The following is a 19,057-nucleotide window of genomic DNA, read 5'->3' on the forward strand; positions in this document are numbered from 1 at the left end:
GAGTAATTACTAAGACTGTTTTTTAATTGATGCTTCAGTTAAATGTAGCATTTATCAAAAATAGTTTAAAGACTATGTATATTTTTATTATTCTTTAAAATAATGTTCTATATTTGTATTATATCTATTTGTATTCTATTTTGTATATTTAAAATATATACTCTTTTTTATCAACAATTACTCAAGTCTACTGTTACATGATCCTGGAATCCTTCTATTGCTTCACAAACAAACAAATAAATAAATAAGATTCTTAACTTCTGAATGGATTTGGAGTAGCCTATATTTTTTAAGCTATCTCTTTAAAAAGTTGTAAAGGCAGGCCATTTAATTACTTCCCCCCCCCAAAATACATGAATAGCATTTTCACAAGTCTTTACCCTTGCAGAAAAGCCTACAGTAAACTCCTCAGTATTTCAATGAATGTAAATGCTGCCATCTAGTGACAAATATTTGTCACATTTTCTCCAATAGCTGTCTATCATTGAATATAGTGAATTATTCTTTTCTCTTAAATCATTCTTTCTCATTTTTATATTTAAAATAAATTTGTGTAGCTCTAAAACATCATATTATTGGCAGTCGAAATCAATACTCCAGCAGGTGGCGCTGCGCACACAGTATTCTTCACTCACTTCACACAGATGAAAGGGTCCACACACACATTTTTAAAAGTTGAATACGTTATAACAGCCTTTTATTGAATGTTATAGAAAAACTCCAAAAATAACAGCAACACCAATTTAGACAGAGACTTAAATCCTGCAGAATTATTTCCACATGCTGTACTTCCGGGAACAAAAAACATGCAAAAAAAAAAAAAATTGTTTGTCTGAAAATACGTCCGTTTTAAAAGAGCAGAACATCCTGAGTTAATTATTTTTTTACATAACTGATGGCATTTCTGACCATCTCACAAATAAATGCTGTCAGGTAGTCAGAGCTGAGGCTGCAAAAACAAATAGACATGACAGGAAACAGTCTTCACAAATTCTAATCTATAAATTGTTACAACAATTGATACATGCTATAAATGGTAAAGAAAAAAAACACTTGTTTACTCTAGATTATGGTTTTACAAAAATTGAAGATTTATGAATCTCTGACTTAGACAAGCTCCCCATGTTTTACAGTAAAATTACAACTGTTGCATATGGCATTACAACAATCACGTGTTAGGTGAGAATGATAGTTTCCTGTTCCAGAAGTTCTGCTTATTTAAGCGTGAAGACGACCAACTGCATATTAGAATAACTGGAGAAGCTGGCAGTCCAAATACTCCTCAATGATCTCTTTCAAGGCACGTCAAAACAATAATTTCTTATTACACAGTTGAGTGAACAGATTTAATTCATGATATTTCCTGAAAATGATGACAAACTGTGAGAGCTGTTTTAGTATTTCTTACTCTACATTACTCAGTAGGGTTGAATGGAATAGACGCTGCAAATGAAGGCACGTCTAATATATGAATCGATTTATTATTAGAATAAAAAAAGAGCACAATTATGGCATTGAGATAGTGAGCGACCTTTGAGGTAACAGTTAAATGGCAAAATATAAGAAAGATTAATCAAATATTGAACTAGCGATACTTCAAGACACATGGTAAAAGGTTAACAAAAAATGAACTGTTGATTAAAATGCTAAATTTGATATTACATTGTGGGTGGAAATGAATAGGCTTGGACTTGGTGCTGATAACCCAGTGCACAGGACAATAGAGACACTAGAATAAAAATATGCATGATTCTGAAGCTCTTTCACTGACTAGATGTGGTAACATAAGACATTTGGCATTATCAGGACCCACAAATATTCCCTCATTGCATTATTATATATTATATTCAAAATGATGTATAGTAGTCTAATGTAGTACTGACACTAAAACTCTGTAAACTTTTTCACGCAGTTATTTTTATTTTGGGTGAACTACACACAATACATGTTGTCACTATCCACAATAAATATGGTTGCCCTTTAAATTGACTGAAAAGTGACTATTTTTTCTAGACCGCATGCACCTGAGTTGAATATGGTTAGACTGACACAAATCCTGTTGTACAATTAACTTATTTTAGACACAAAACACAAGAACAATCAATAGTAATTCGAATTTAGTTACAGTTACAAGATATGGTGAAGTTTTACACCATAAAAAGCTTTTATGTTTCTTCAGATAAAAAAAATAAAAAAACCAGCACCAGACTGAATTAGATTCAGTTTTCCAACTCAACGTAATAATAAAATGGCTTCATTTAAAATCACTGGGTCTTTCTCTAGTAAAGAATGGGAAGACAACTCTTTTGATACTAGTTTTGCAGCTGTCAGTTTTATCTGATATGTTTATTAGCCCCATCTTCTAAGAAATGTGTGATAGTGCTTTTGTAATAGTAACCAACCCATCTGACAAAACATTTGTGGTGACAAAAGCCACCTGACCAAAACGACGGTAATGAATCTTTGGATGCCAACAGCGCTCTGTTGCTTCATGTATTGTGGCTTTTTTAACAGCTGTTCATTAATCTTACAGTTCACTTTTCAATCCCTTTTGTGCTTGCACTTCTATTCTGTGCAATGGTTTCAACCCTTTTGCATTCCTCTGGTCTTCATCTGTCATGGTAACTTTGCGATAACTCTCAGGAATTCCCTCCTTTTGCCATTTTTAGAATCGGTCTCCATGTTTTGGTTGCTGTTAATGTTGTAGTGAGGAAAGTAGCTTTCAAACTGTGTCATCTGTTAAGAAAACAAAGAGAAAACAAAAAGGGAGACGCAAAATAAATAACGGGAATAGTTAGTTAGGTTACCGGTAAGTTGTTATGGTTACACGAAACTAAGAGCAGACATGTAAAGGGGCATAGCTTTCGGTTAGAAACCAGTGTTGCCACTGGCGTCTCTACCAGAATAACTGTTCGGCTCAAATGCCAAATGTCAGTTGTAAAGATCCCACAGAAGCCTTCAGCGACCTGTTCAAAGAGAGTTACAACATGTGTCACCTTTAGTTCAAATCTAGAAGAGGCTTAAACCTCGGCCTTCATCGTCAAACAACTGGAATAAATGCTGCAGGGTGAACAGATTTAAAGGGACAGTTCAAACAAAAAGGAAAATGCTTCAAAAGGTTCATAAAGACACTGTAAAAGTAATCCATATGAAACGGGCAGTTTAATCCAATTAGGTCCAATCATGTCAATGTGTGATCGTCAACGAGTGGATCTCTGAGCTGGTCTGAGTGAGTGAGTGGAGGCGGGGCTCATTTGCACATTAATAGAACCGCGTATACTAAATGAGGCAAGGGTGTAGAGTTACATTCAAACTATTTTAAGGCATGAAGAACATTTTTTTCAAGGAAAAATGTCATTTTGGTGATCAAAGATGAGTTTTAAGGGATACAATTATTGACTACAGGGGGACTTTAAATTTATTACAATTGAAAACAATTATTTTAAATTGTAATAACATTTCACAATATTACCGTTTTTACTGTATTTTTGATTAAATAAATCCAGCCTTAGTGAGCATAAGAGACTTCTTTCAAAAACATATAAAAAAAAAGATGTTTCCAAACTTTTGACAGGTACTGTATTACCAGAAGAAGTAAATATTGCAATGTCAGTAATATTGTGCAGCCTTAAACTGACATAGAGCATCCACTAAAGTCACTGAGCAACTACTGCAACATTTGGTGACACTTAGTTTGATATTTTGTCTAATTCAATGACTTTTGAAGGGGTCATGACATGACAAATCAAATTTGCCTTGATCTTTTGACATAAGAGGTCTTTGTACCATTAAAACATCCAGCAAGTTTCATAGCTTAAAACGTCCTATTCATTATAAACAAAGCATTTATTAATCAAGTGTCAAAAACAGCTCGTTTTGAAATTGCGGGATCTGTAATGTCTCACGGGCAAATACATTTGCATATGACTGCCTCCAGAGCAAGACTTCGACAAATAGTTACACATCATCGCATCATAGGCCCCGCCCACTGGCATTCAGTTACTTAACATTTCCCTACACTGGATGTGAGCGTCGCGTCAAAAGCAAAAGAACCCATTATAATCACTGACGCTGTCTACACTAGATACAGTATACAGATGCGTGTTCAGTTTCTGACATGTTTAACTTGATTCTGTCAACAACACGACAAATGGAAGAGTGAAAGAACGTTCCCTTGACACGTCCAGTTTAAACAGCTGGTTTGTGTCTCTGTGCAGACTTCAGAAGGATCCCAGCGAAAGGTAATACGAGGAACAGTGTAATGGAGAGTCGCAAAGAAACTTTTGTTGACAGACGAAGCAGCCGACTGATCTGACAGCAGCTGCATCACAAACCATACGTAAATGATTAATGCTTTGTCTGTAAATGACGGTATTAAGTGGTTGTTTTCAAAGTACTTACATGCAACAGCGAGTGGGCGTTGATACTGTTTCCTATGCAATGCCGTTAGCCAATCATAACAGTGGTCATTTACTGACAAGCCACCCCTTAAAAACGGATCATTTCAGACAGAGGCTAAAAATAATCCTTTTTTTTTTGCATATATATACTGTATATATATATATTTTTTTTTTTTTTGGTGTGTGCAAAAGAATAAGTGAACCTCAAGGAACATACTAAATAATTTTAAAATCCATGTCATGACCCCTTTAAATGTGGTTTAAGTGTCTAAATGCCTTTCGAGGCCAATGTACTTTCTATCATGTTAAATAAATGAACGAGTGTGTTCATGCACCTGTGGGAGCGGCTGTATGCTGTCTGCTGCCCTTGATTTCCAAGAAGATTGTGTAGGAATCATAAGCAAACAAGATCCCAGCCAGCAGACCGAACACCTATGAGAGAGAAGATGAGCTTTGTTATGTGATGGATATATAACCTTAATAAATCAGATTTGTTCAGAAAGAATGGCATGTTTTGATGCTGAGCGTTGGATGTCTCACCCCACCAGCGATGCGAGCCCCATCCCCAGCTCCACCGATCACACAGATGAGAGAGGTGATGAGATAAAGTGCTGCACCGATTGCCGCGCGGAACAGATCCTGACGGGGCAAACAGAGAAAATACGAGTGGCACTTGATCGTGAAAACCTCACCACCACAATGCTATAGGGTGGACCGAGATGCAAGTGTGTGTGAATTCATACTTACGCTCCAGAGCCAGTTCACCACCAGGAACTGTTTGTCCAGCTCCATCATGAAGATAATGAAGAAGATGATGGCGAAGACCATCTCGCAGATGGCGACAGCTGAATACCCTCCATACATTGATGCGGCATAACAGATAAGGATGATGAAACTGATGAGCTACAAGAAAACAGACAGACAGAAAGTTTCAAAAACTTGATCACATCAGAGTAGAATGTGTAGTGTAAGGACGTGAACATGGTTTTGAGCAGAAGTCAAGAGTTAGCTGGTTAGCATTAGCAGTTAGGCCCTTACACACTTCTGCAGACAAAAAGCCTGTTTTTCTATTGCAGTGTTGCTATTGTTAAAGTCACGATTAAGCTGAACTAGTGGCAAATCTATTCTTCCATATTGTGGCATGCAAACGAGTGAATCAGATTATCGAAAAGAAAGATTTTAGGGCAAGACTTGGGTCTATCAATCGGTTATTGATTGCATTTTGAGAGTTTTGCAGTCAATTGTGGATTAAGGGTTTGATTGATTGAAGAAGTTCAGCATTCACCAAAGAGAAGTGACAATTTCACCGGAAGATCAGTTAAACATTATGGTGTAAAAAAAAAAAAAAAACTGTTACAAGCATGAAAAACATACATAGATGAATTGTTCACAATAACTAGATTTATAACATGTATATACAAAACAGATACAAAAATAGATGATGAATTTAAAATAAAACTACATGTAAAGTTTTATTAACTGATTAAAAAAACAACAACTGTGAAAAACTGAAATTAAAGTGCATCTTACAAATGTATTTTAAACTGAAACTAATAATAAATTAATTAAAAATGGCCACAAATTAAATACACTTTTTGATACATGGTAATTTGATACATTATAAAACTTGAATCCATTACAAATGGCCTACATTAAACATGAAACCACTAGACAGAAATAACAGACTGTGCTAAGAAATTTGAATTAAACCAGTTAACTTTGGTAGCCCTAAAATTCTAAAACTACAATACAAACTTTATGAAGTGAGACTATGAAAAAAATATAACAATGATAGACTCAAAACTATCCATAACTTAAAACTTCTTAAAGAGTCAGTGTGTATGGTTGTTTTCTTTCCTATTTTCCCAAATGTCTTGGCTTTTTAGTGTGGCAATTTCCCCTCTCAAGTACGTCACCCATGTTTGCTTCCAAATCACCAAAGCTTTCTACTACTGTTCACTACCCACAATTCATCTGAACATACCATCTGCTCTAGGTGTCAGTTAACAGTGCAGCTCTAAAGTTCTCACATCCCTCTAGTGTTTGTGAAGCTTTTTGAACTTTGATTACTAAAACATGTGGTGAGGACTAAAAGAGAGGAATAGGGCATGGGTGTAAACACAGCACAATTCAGGCAGAGCGCAGTAGACGAGCTCCTTATATGGTTATAAACAGAACTATTATAAGAATACCTTTGGGAGTACAGAAATATCAAATCAGCCCTTTAAAGTCAAACACGCTGATCCTGCTACCTGCCATGAAACAAAAATATCCAAATAAACACAACTACTACTAGGAGAGGTTTGTTCCTGCTGTGGACACAAGTCAGACCTCAATAACTCAGACTGTGGTAGATAATCTATGACTATGCTTTAAAGAACGATAAAAAGAAAAGCATGTATGCAAGTATGCAGTTTGACAAAAAATGACTGACCTTAAGATTTCAACATGCTCAAAATCTACTGACAAGCCTAACAAAACATTAAAAGAATTTAAGAAGGAAAAGAAAAAGTAACCAGACTTCATTTTGATGGCTAGAAATTTAGAAAATGTGAGTGGTGCAATACTCACTGACACAATGATAGGAATGTCTAGGCTGCTGACAGGACATTTTTATGCAGTTGTTAAGGTGTTCTGAGTGGTTGCTAGGTAGTTACTTGGCTGTCATATGTGCACACCTTCAAGTCCATAAGGGATGAAATATTTTTATAGGCCTTACCCTGGAAATGAGTTAGCATGTTAGCACTTCCAGTTCGGAAGTGCTCAAATGCTAACTCATTTCCAGGTAAAGACCTACGAAACATCGTCCTGAAGTCAATGGGTATTTTATGTCTGAATGTCTGAAATAAGGTCTGTGGTTAACACAAGCTCAAGATATTTGCACATTTTATTTTAATGACATAAAATACATCAGTAATACCCCCTTGTGATTTTTTTAAAAGCTTTTACTTGTCTTGAAAGGGGCGGTTGCTAACAAAAATATTTTTTTACAATAATCCAAAACTGCATCCAAAACCACTGCAGCACTTCTGTGCGCTTGATATGGATCTGGTCATTTCTTCTAAATAGATATTTCTATTTTATTTCCATAATACTTGTATCAAGGACAGAGCAGGTGTTATTTAATGTTCTTACAGGATGCAGTTCCTCTTCAAGTGTTATTTATGTTGCCATGGTTTGTCGTGGTACTAATGATTTGTACACATGCCACCGTGAAACACCTGTGCCTTGTGTTTGCAATGTGTGGCTGCTTCCACAGTAACAACGGCTCAAACACACGCAAGTGTGAAAACTATTTTCTCAAACAGGAAGATTATCAGTGTGTTAGGAGGCAAGTTTCCTGTTTATCATCACTTGGGCAAACAAAGTTATGATACCATGGCAATATCAAGCATAAACATTAAAAATTCACCCTATGTAATTACTCATAACTCAATCATCCGGGGAAACGACAGACTTCTATCTAGTGGTGTATGCAGGGCTTCTCCAACCATTAGGTCTGCTTAAGCCCCGCCCCTTGCAAACTCATATTCAGCTGATTTGCATCCACCCAATCACCAGCCGATGCATAAATCTAAATCCCCGCCCAACATTTGATTTATTTTACGATAATTTGTTTCACTCAGATGTATGTAACAATATGGAAGAAAAGGTCTGTCACTACTTGCATTTCATTGTGATTTTAAAGTCAAGGCAAAATCATCATTAACATTTTAGCACTTCCAGTTCTATGATTTTGATGGCTGCTACAAATAAATTAGGCATTTCACTATCTACCATACATAATATTGTGATTTTTTTTGTTTGTTGTATTTTGTATTTTTGCATTATAATTATTGTTCTGATTAAAATGAACTATTTTTCTCATGAAGTTTTCTCATAATTTTTACATTTATTCCACAATAATAACTACAAGAATGCCATAACATTTAATATTTCATGTAGGCTGTATTTTATTTGTTAAGCTGTTTTTTTAATAGTTAATCAGTCATCAAAACAGCAGGTGTCATGATGGTCACAGACACGTACCTTCAATATCAACTGATCGCTCACTAAAAACCCCTCACAGGTCACGTTTTCAAGACGTTTCGAGTTTGAATGTGACGTGACAAAGCGGTGATATCAAGTGGGTGAGTAGTTTACTTACTTTTTAATTAGTCTTACTGTGCGTTCACACCGCCGGCGGCGAGAGCGTCAAAGTGGCCGGAAGCCATTCATTTTCAATGAGAGCCGGCGGCGAGCTCCGGCGAGGGCGGCGCGGCGCGTCTTGGACGGCGAGAGCGGCGAGAAGAGTTGAAATCAAGTCAACTTTATGGTAATAAGCTATGACGCGGTTCGGCGGCAACCAGCGGCAACCAGTCAGAATGTAGAAGTCCTCCGCCTGAGAGGATACGAGAGAACACAATTCTGTAAACTTTGGTTCCCACCACATTAGTTCCTAAGCAAAATGGAGGAAAAATTAATCATTTCTGTTGCGGGTTTCCCGTTATTGTACGACTTGTCATCCATAGTGTTGTTAGTTGATTAGAAAAAGCTGCGCAACACTATTTATAGGCAACATTTTCGCGCTAGAACTTCTTTGAACTAAAAACGCTTGTTTTTTAAGCAGGAATGCAATTCATTTGCTCAAAATAATAATGATTTTGACCAATTGCAGCAACGGTTTTTGCGGCCCCTTTAAATGAAGTTTTTTATAAAATCACGCATTCTAATCTACGTCAGAGCGTCAGAGCGTCCCCGAATCTTTCTACGGCGTCGGTGGCAGGGCGGCGAGAGCGAATTTTGCCGCTCTCGCCGGCGGCGGTGTGAACGTACAGTTACCATTAGCACACTTATTTTTTCACTCAGATTGAATGTGGACTGCGGACAAATCAAGAGGCGGAATTTATCGTGTGAACAGCACAATAGGCTAACCAATTACAGCGCGATGGAGGAACGGCCTCCCCCTACGTTACTTCTCCATTCATTCTCAATTACCCAAACCTTCCCCATTTTCTCATCCAGCGCGGCCTCCCTTGCCCCCCGTCGTGTTACACTGATGATGGTTACTTGGGCTCTCATCTCATATTAGACACTAGTCTGGCTATCACCAGATCATGCTCAATCTTTTAAGATTGAACATTAGTCTGGGGAGTCTGCTCTGTATTTTCTACTGCACAAGAGGCGTGATCAACGGACATAGTTCAAATGACTCTGTACACAATTGGATAGTCCTTCAACCAATCAGACCAATGATCTGGGTGATGTACTTTCCAGAGCGACGCGAAAACTCCAGACAGGAAACGTGTAACCAAACGTGTTGATCAGCGGTTTGCAGAAGCAACAATGGAATCGAGCGATTTTTGCAAGTTATGCAAAAAAAAAAAACATGAAAGTTAGTGGTTTTTACACCCACTTGAGCGATTTGTTTGCTAAAAAGAAGCCATTGAGCATCGTCGAGAGGTTAAAAGGAATTGGACATCGGACATCGTTGAGAGGTTAAAAGCCGTAACGGCTCTGGAATTGGATTGGATTAAACCTGCCAATAGCGTGCCAGGTGGATAAGCCAGTTTGTGATTGGTTCCCGCAAATTTCTAAGGAAGCAGCAGAGATAAATGTACAGGTTTCCAGCCTGAGCTGCGGGGCGAAATCAAACTACCGGCAGATCAGGCTGGGTTTACCCAGTCTAATTTGACACTACTTTAAATTCTTTTTTTTTTTTTACAGAATTTTGCAGTGCATATTATAAATAATTTATCCATGCACTTCATTGTGTTTTTTCAAAATTCATATGCCCTTGAATGCTTTATAAAAAAACACACAAAAAACCCCGCTAACCTCCCCTTCCCCTTGAAACCACATTCTGGGGCATGAAATGAACCCTGAGGTGATGTTGCTGAGGTGACCCGTCCCTTACTGGCCTTATTTTATATACAAAAGAGAAAACAACTACCAGTGCGTTTACATATTGCATATCAGATCCAGTCAACAGAGCAAAAGTTTAGTTCTGGCCTAATGCTTCCCAAAACACCATAAATTGAAACCATTTTTAACACAGTTTTTATTTTCAGCTTAGCTCAAAATACCAGAGAAAGTGCAGAGAAAGGCATTTTTTCCATTAGGGAAGCCAGTTGAAAACATGCACAATCTTATCTCTCCATGCCTTTGAAAAGAAGCCAGCATGGGGCACATAAATATATTACTCCCAGCAGAATGACTGCTGTTTGGCTTCAGCATACTGGACTTAGTTTGACAAGCGTGTAACTCTACATCCACAGTTCTTCACACAGATGTGCCCATGCTACATGACTGCAACCTGCTCTGCAATATTAACCGTCCCAAACTTTAAGTTTTAAAGATTTATGTACATTCATTTTATTTTTTACATGTTTGGGCTTCCTCAGAATATCAGCAAATTTGCATGTTACTATCCCATTTTAATGACCTCAAAACATTTTGAATGTAACAGGGTTGAGGTATGGCACACAACATAGGTTTGAAACATAGTTTATTTATTTTTTCCTATTAAAATGAATTATTTATTACAAGACACACACAAACTAAGTGACCAGAATTTACTCTGTTATCCATTTAAAATGATCCCTTCCTTTGGTGACCTTGAAATAATGCAGCTTTTTAGGGTTCATTGTTGGATTAGTAACCACATATTTACATTTGCCGGTGATAGTTTAAGAATCAGTCAATGGAAAATCCATATTAGTTGATCACTAATCTGGTGTGCGTTTCCTGTACAACAACGTAAATCACTGTTTTACTACCATAGTTCAATGAATTGTTGGAGAAATTGGCTAGCTAGTTGCGACTGTTTCCCAAAACCATAGTAACATGGCGAACCTCCTTCATTTAAACCAGAGTGTTTCAACAATATATTGTTAATAACATCACATGCAGGTGGTGGAGTAATAACTTCTGCTAATTAATAGATCCAAGATTACAATTCATATCAGATAATTATAGTTAATTTACACACACACAAAAATTAAATCACGATTTCATGCATTATGTACATGCAGTATGAAATGCTATACATTTATATAGCATTATAGATGAGTTATAGATGAACTTTGTTCAAGAAGTTCAACATTTTTACAAGATGTAATATAAGTCTTAGGTGTCCCCAGAATGTGTCTGTGAAGTTTCAGCTCAAAATACCCCACATCATTAATTATATAGGCCTATGCCCAAAATACCCCTTTTTGGGTGGAATCAAATACACACGTTGTTTTAGTGTGTATAACTTTAAATGCAAATAAGTTGCTGCTCCCCGCCCCTTTCCAGAAGAAGGCGGAGCCTTTAGTTCCTCAGATACTCTAACAATAACAAAACAGGAGTAACAGTATGGGGGCGTTTCCACAGAACGTGTTCTTGCATTCCACTGCACTGATTTCCCATTATGTATGTAAACGTGCAATACGGACCTTGTGTTTCTTTCTCCAATTCAAGGACGTTCACTCACACAACGCTTCTTTGTGTCTAAAAATGTGAGACGTGGGCAGTGGAAAACACAAGGCATAGAAATGGACTTTAGAAGTAGAAACTACTTTTAACTTGAGAGCTGTGTTTTTAGAAGACGCTGACGCTGTAAACGATGCGTGACGTGAGCGCAACCATCAAACACGTCAATCTAGCGCAATGGAAAAATAACTTTCTGTGTTAATACAGCCAACAAAAGACATTTAGGGTGTGTTCACACTTGGCATCTTTTTTGAAGCTACCAGCGTTTGTTTTACATTATAATCCTATGGAGTAAACTGTGTTTACGGTTCCTTACGTTTTACAGTCCTGAGCGCTTTTTTAAACGCCACTGCTGACGTCTTTTTCTGCAGCTTAGAGCGTCTTTCCAAGTTGAATAAAGTTAAAGTTAAAAAAACGCCCTACGTCAAGCGCCATTTTGACAGCTGACCAATGACAAGCGAATAGCGAGACCTGTTGTTTTCATAACAACAAGAAAAAATGGTGAAGGTGCCGGTAGATGGACTTATTGTACTAGAGTCGGAGCACAAGGAGTTATATGACATGAGCACAGAACTCTACCATAATATAGCCTACACCATAAAGAGGCTGTGTGGGCACCGATTGGACGGATCCTTGGTTGTTCAGGTAAGTGTACATCTACTACTTGTCGTTAACAAAACTAACTTACCTATTAACGTTAGCATAGCAACAGTTATCGATACCGTAACCAGCTGGTTATTTATATGTTTATGTGTTGTTAAAGCAACAAAAGACGCCCTTGGCTGCTGTTTGGAACCAAACCATTTTTTTTTACTAAAAAAGCGCACTTGTCAACTTTTTCTTGACAAAAAAAGACGGCAAGTGTGAACACACCCTAAAGCCTGGAACACACCAAGCCAACGGTCGGCCGTCGGGCAGTTTTTATGCGTCGGCCGACTAAGTTTCCTCAGTGTGTTCCACACCGTCGGCTGAAATTGTTCCTCGTCGGCTTTTTTACGGCCGATTCAACACGACGGGCCGTCGGTGAAAGAGGGAACTCTGATTGGCTGTTCAGCTTAGTGAACGAGTCAGTGCACGAGAATAATAGCAAAACAGCGAGCAAAGTCAAAACGGTAGGCTACAGATTAGAAGGCTGTTCTAATGTTACGTCATCTTACCTGAGTGTTCCTTGGCGAATATTTCAATATTAACACGAGAGGAGTGGAATAAAGAAAGTATTTAGCAGGATTGATATTCAAAACGGTAAGCACGCACTGCTTTGTTTACGGTATGTGTATCTACAGCGTCGGTATCCCTTTTTGAATGACGAATATAGACGAATATATCTGCAGAAATAGACAGTTGTCTCATTTACACGCAGGTGCAGAACACGCTTTCTAGCTAACAGTCGGCTGTAGTTCTCTCGGTGTGTTCAAGTGCAGCTTTTAACCCTGACGCGAGGCGACAACACGGTTGGCTTTCATCAGCGCTAGTTCGTCGGCGTCGGCTTGGTGTGTTCCAGGCTTTAGATTGTTTGATCACGAAGCAGAGACATTCTTGTGTTTCCAGTTCCACCACTAGCTGCTCTAACGAGGAGATAAACATGACGGACTGTATACAGCTCACTCAGGGGAGGAGCTAAGCTAAATAGGCAAGTCTGTCACCAGTCGTGGGCGGGGCCTGTTACACTGTGATGTCACAATGTATAGAAAACCCGAATGACTCGTTTTGAGACACTTTTTTTACCATTATAGGGTGATTGTGTACACATCCCAGACACACACTTATGCTCAAACACCATGTAAAAGTGAATTTTACATAATAAGTAGGGGTGTGACGGTTAGTATAACCGTGAGACCGACGGTTATAGTTGAACACCGTCATTAGATCTCTATAACCGCCAAAACCGTGTTATTAAAATATTTTTTACAAACATTTTTTATCATAGAGAATGTTTAAACACTAATTAAAAACAATTGTAAACAGTCTGTGTCATTAATGGTCTATGTACCAACGCAAGTTTTGTTTTGTAAATCGTCAGACATGATTTTTAACACTTCATTAAGTTTTTCTTTGTAGAAAGCCTTTCTTTAAAGCGAATTTCGTATAAATTGTATATTAATTTTAATAAATGTTTCATCAACCAATTGCATGTATTTAATAAATAAAAAGCAAATGACAATATAATAACCGTGACATGGAGGCGCCGGTGCGCCGCGTTCACTTGCATTGCATTGTGAACTAGAGCGCATCTCATCGTAAATGAATGAAACTCAGCGTAGGCCTATGCCTCATACATTTGCATTAAATATCTTTGCTGCATCCTTTCTAGAATAGACAAGGGCTTTCTTGCGGCTCACATCAGCAGAGCATTGCATCGTCCATAGACCGCAAAACAATCAGCAGATGGCGGGCGGGTGCGGCTTTGAAATCTGGTCAAAAAACGTTGGTGCAGATGATGAGTTTTGTGATTCGGTTGCGGATGAAATAATACCCCATCCGCTTATCTCTATCGATAACAACATTGAACACTACACAAATATTAATTTTATTTTTTTTCATTTAGGCGATCAAATAGCTAATCAGTGTCTGCTCGTTTATTCAAACTAAGTTGTCCTATAACAGACGAACGTCACAACGCCCCCCCGACGACGGTTATGTTACGAACCGTCACATTTGACTCATGTCATAACCGTCATCACCAATTCTGAAACCGGCACACCCCTAATAATAAGTCAAACACCATTTTATATATAAAGTATACATAAACATGCCTAGAGAAAAGCTCACCGTAGCTTTACAAACTTCATTATATTGTGTCATTTGAATAGCTGAAATTTTTTTTTTTTTTATCTTATGCTGAAACGTTTTTCTAGAGCACTAATGTACTAATCATTAAATCTCCCTGACTGAACTAGAGGCGAGTCTTTACGCCTGTGGGCGGCGAGGAGGAGTGGAGCGGGCAGCATGATGTCATCAGGCACTCCTCCTTCATGCACATATGTATCAGAGCTTTATGAGTTGTGGGGACTGGCACAAACTGCCTCTATGAGCCTCACACAAGCAGACTGAACGCCAGCCAGCGCACAATGAAGCTCTATTCAAGGATGCAGCGCTGCCCCTTTAAGAACACCCACTACTGAGGGCTCCGAGCTGAACAGGGTCACGAGGGGGAACAGATAATGAGGAAACACCAGAAATACAAAACACCTACAGTAAAAGCACGAACACGAAAAACATCAACTAACACTTTAACAATACAGCATGTAAACACCAGTGACATATACAAACCACTCTCCAATGAAGAATGTTCAACACCCAAACACTGATAATTTGGCAAAGGCGCACAAAGACACACTTAGTGATGGCAAGGCGCCTACAGCTTGTTCACATTAGAGCAATGTGTTTGTTTCGGTCCAAAATATAATAGAGCTATACAGTACATCTATCACTCCATCTAAGCCTCAGTAAAAGTCCCAGCATGCATGCTTTCTTACTGTAAGACGCTAGGTGTGTCATTTCACTTGACCGTGACACTACATGTTTAGCAGTGGGTGTGTCTGCATGATAAAACTGAACTCTCCAAAATGAGTGTATCATAAGCGTCCAATGTCCACAACCTTAACCAGCAATTAGTTATATAAACATGCTATTATTGCTCCTGGTACCACAGTATTCTGTGTTGGCTAACAGTCAATGGCTTCTCAAGGAAGGCGACAGGAAGACTGGAAGTTGGGCATGTGATATGTGGTGAACTAAGATTCATTATGTATAATAATAATAAATGATAGAGGGGTGCTGGTTTATCATTCAGGCCTTTATTAAGGTGATGATACAGAGGGCAACTTTTTGAGCAATGTTGCTGGGCAATGTTGCCATCAACGGGCAACTAAATGAGACACAGGGCCCATGACCGATCTAAATTATCCAGATAGAAATTAATTTATTGTCCATTTTCAATGGGAAAGTGCCCAAGCAACAATCGCACGGCAAGATTGCCCAGCAACATTGCTCAAAAAGTTGCTCTGTGTATCATCACCTTTCCTGTTTTCTCTAATAGTTTATGTATTGTATGCAAAGACATGGTGAGTTTATAGTCTCTAAAAGCTCCTGTTTGAATCATTCACCCAGAACAAATTTGCTATTAACAATTTTTTATAGCCATGTTATTAATTTGCTGTATTTTAAAATTTGGATTTTTACAATACTGAGACCTATTACAGAAGTGCAATGTTTTAGATCAACCTGTTAACTATTTGAGCAGATCTGAACTTCAACGGTTGTAATTCATGAATGCTTTGAAATACAGACATAAGGTTGGTCTGGCTTTTTAAAGAAGACACAAGTCAGCAGATTATTGTAGAAGTGAAAGCACTTCAAATATGTAAAAAAGTTTTAAAAAAGTTAGCTATAGAAGTTTGTTTACTTTTAAGCAATTTATATTTTAGACAAAATATCTATTTTACAAAATAATCTGGACTGTAAAATTTCTAAAAAATCAAAGCCATATGTCTAGCCAGCTAAAAGAATTTAAAGTACTGTTCACATGCATGGTAACTTATTGTCCAATTTTGGTTTAACAAAATGGTTTTCACAGAATTCATTTTTGAGTGTTTAAGCTTTCGAATGATACCTAGGCTAATTTATGATTATTACTAAAATATGTGATATGTGAGGGCAATAAGGCAATGAAAAAGCGCATCAAGTGTCCTGCTATAGGTTTAGTTCACATCAAAATTAAAATTGTGTCAACATTTATTCATCTTTATGTCGTTCCAAACCTGTCTGATTTGCGTTCTTTCATTCATAATTCTACGTAAGTTTTGCAGATTACAGTGGAAGCAAATAGTGACCAAGTTCTGTCAAGCTCCAAAAAGGACAGATAGATAGATAGATAGATAGATAGATAGATAGATAGATAGATAGATAGATAGATAGATAGATAGATAGATCTTGTTTTCAATTTAGTTATTTGGCCTGTAAAAAGGCCTTATATAAAAGGCCTGTTATGTTACAGCCTTTAAGAATTTTGTCAGCCAAGTTCCAAAATCTTTGTATCTTTGGCCATTTCATCCGCAACTTCTCCTTTCTGAGGACTGACGCAAGATAAATGACACACCAGCCTGTCATGTTTCCAGCAGATGGGTGAAACCTCATGCCCTCTGACCTCACACCATCAAGCACATGGTCTGCATTCCATGCCACCTCCTCCCAAAAGCACACACTTGTGTGTCAGTGTGAAGTTTCAAATGGCTCTGTGGTGGGAGGTATTTCATTCAACAGCACTATTAATACTCTTTTCACCCACTTCCCTCACTTGTAGCCATATATTCTCACAATAAGAAATACTAGAATATGTTTTGAGGTCGATGTACCGAATTACTGCAGTTTTATAATTGTATTTACAACTATACTTCATCTTAGTCACTTTTTGTTATACTGGACACAGCTGCTTGAGTGTTTGGATGACAAATATGACACTTTCTTCACATATGTTTTTAGCTTTCAACATGGAAAGTATGTGGTTTATGGTCAAAAGTTAAGAGTTAAAGGGACAGTTCACTTAAAAGCGAAAATTGTCATTTACTCACCCTCATGTTGTTCCAAACCTGTATGAGTTTCTTTCTTCTGTTGAACACAAAATAAGATATTTTAAAGAATATTGGTGACTAAACAGCAGATGGCACTTCCATAGTAGGAAAAAGATACTATGAAAGCCAAAGGGTGCCGTCAGCTGTCTGGTTACAAACATTCTTTAAATTATCTTATTTTGTGTTCAACAGAAGAAAGAAACTCATACAGGTTTGGAACAACTTGAGGGTGAGTAAATGATGACACATTTTTCATTTTCAAGTGAACATTTTAAACAATATTAAACAATGTTTACACCATATATGTTCTGTTTGGGGTCTCATTTTAATAGCTCAAAAACATACTTTGCATATGACTAACGGGTTGGTAACTTATGACTTTATCAGAACTGATTATGAACTTGAGGTTACTTCTATAGCATGTCTCTATAGTGCTATAGAAGTGCTCCGTAACAATTGAATTCTACTCCTGTTTGTGGGTCTCAGACAAATGCAGTAAATGTTTATACAATAAGTGTTGTCTATCCAAAAAAAAAAAAAAAAATTCTCTCACTTTCTCTGACTCAAGGTTGTGAATCAACAGGTGAATTATTTGGGAGCGTCTCCATGGCAATGGCAACAGTTCATTTATTTCATACCCAGCATTTTGCTTATCACACACTTTCGATGAAGCAAATGAATAACGGACGTCATATCTCTCAATGTTATGCTAGCGTCTTACAAAATGAAATTGTAGAGCCATTAAAGCCACAGCCATGTTAATAACTTACTATTTCAGCAGCCAGTATCGTTCCTTTCCGAGTTCGCACATAATTCTTCAGTTTCTCCAAACAGCCTCCGAACGCACTCCCCTCAGTTTCTGCCATTCTGCAGATGTATTCCTATGAAATAACGCCTTCTTAGGAAGCCTAGTGTCCGTATCAGCAAACGTTCACAAAGAAGATTCAGTGAACGTTGAAAGCGTGAAAGTGAAAGCGTTGATCAATCCGTGAACTCTGACGCAGCTTTCAGCTTCTTCATGAACTTCGTCTGCTAATGTGTGACTCTCGGTCACTGCGAAAGGAAAGAGTGAGTGTGCGGGGCGTTGGCTAAGTCGTTAGTATACTAGGACTCTCTTGAGGGTAAATCACGGAGAAGGAAAATAAAACCACTAGAGGGAGAGTTTTTATAACCTTGTTTTAAAACCTAGTGAGCTGCTTCCTATCTAAACAGCAGTTTAACAGTATTTCGGCTTAGAACTGCCTACAAATGCTGCCTAAGTAGAAAGCGCGCTAGGTTTTGACACACAGCCGGAATATTCATAGGTGCTGTGAGCAGAGCTTTCTGCTGAGCTTTCTTTGAAAGACAGTTTTACATTCATAACTAATACGTTTTCAAAGAGGAAACCACATTTGCCCCTTTGTAAATATTATATTATATTATATTATATTATATTATATTATATTATATTATATTATATTATATTATATTATATTATGATGTATACTATGTTAAGTTTGGTTTATTTTTTTCTATATGGTTTGATTACCATGGCTATTTGGATATGGTACAATGGTAATACTATGGTTATTTGGTCATGGTATCATGTTAATAACATACATAATATAATATAATATAATATAATATAATATA

The 19,057-nt window shown here is 37.5% G+C and overlaps 1 protein-coding gene across 2 annotated transcripts; it reads right to left on the reverse strand.

The window, feature by feature from the left end:
* Nucleotides 1-665: 665 nt before the first annotated feature.
* On the reverse strand, nt 666-18,605 carry plp2b (proteolipid protein 2b). 2 transcript variants are annotated; one of them, XM_079896023.1, is made up of 5 exons: nt 18,196-18,605; nt 5,148-5,303; nt 4,941-5,039; nt 4,736-4,832; nt 666-2,966 (listed from the first exon to the last, which is right to left on the reverse strand). In XM_079896023.1, exons 1-5 carry the CDS (start codon nt 18,289-18,291, stop codon nt 2,959-2,961), a joined length of 456 nt encoding a protein of 151 aa, XP_079752149.1. In that variant the 5' UTR covers nt 18,292-18,605; the 3' UTR covers nt 666-2,958. The 2 variants fall into 2 exon arrangements, with proteins under 2 accessions (XP_079752149.1, XP_079752148.1); XM_079896022.1 differs by having other exon boundaries at nt 666-2,736; nt 18,196-18,548.
* Between the last annotated feature and the right edge of the window lie 452 nt (nt 18,606-19,057).

The sequence above is a fragment of the Squalius cephalus genome (genome assembly GCF_949319135.1).
Source record: "Squalius cephalus genome assembly, chromosome: 16".
Taxonomy (NCBI): Eukaryota; Metazoa; Chordata; class Actinopteri; order Cypriniformes; family Leuciscidae; genus Squalius; species Squalius cephalus.

Bases quoted from the DNA above. Each gene is read 5' to 3' on its own strand.
- plp2b (XM_079896022.1), bottom strand. From the start codon at position 18,291: ATGGCAGAAACTGAGGGGAGTGCGTTCGGAGGCTGTTTGGAGAAACTG. The intron at 5,304-18,195 runs GTAAGTTATTAA...GTTTTCTTGTAG, and splicing joins CGATACTGGCTGCTGAAATA to CTCATCAGTTTCATCATCCT. The intron at 4,833-4,940 runs GTGAGACATCCA...TCTCTCTCATAG, and splicing joins GGGCTCGCATCGCTGGTGGG to GTGTTCGGTCTGCTGGCTGG.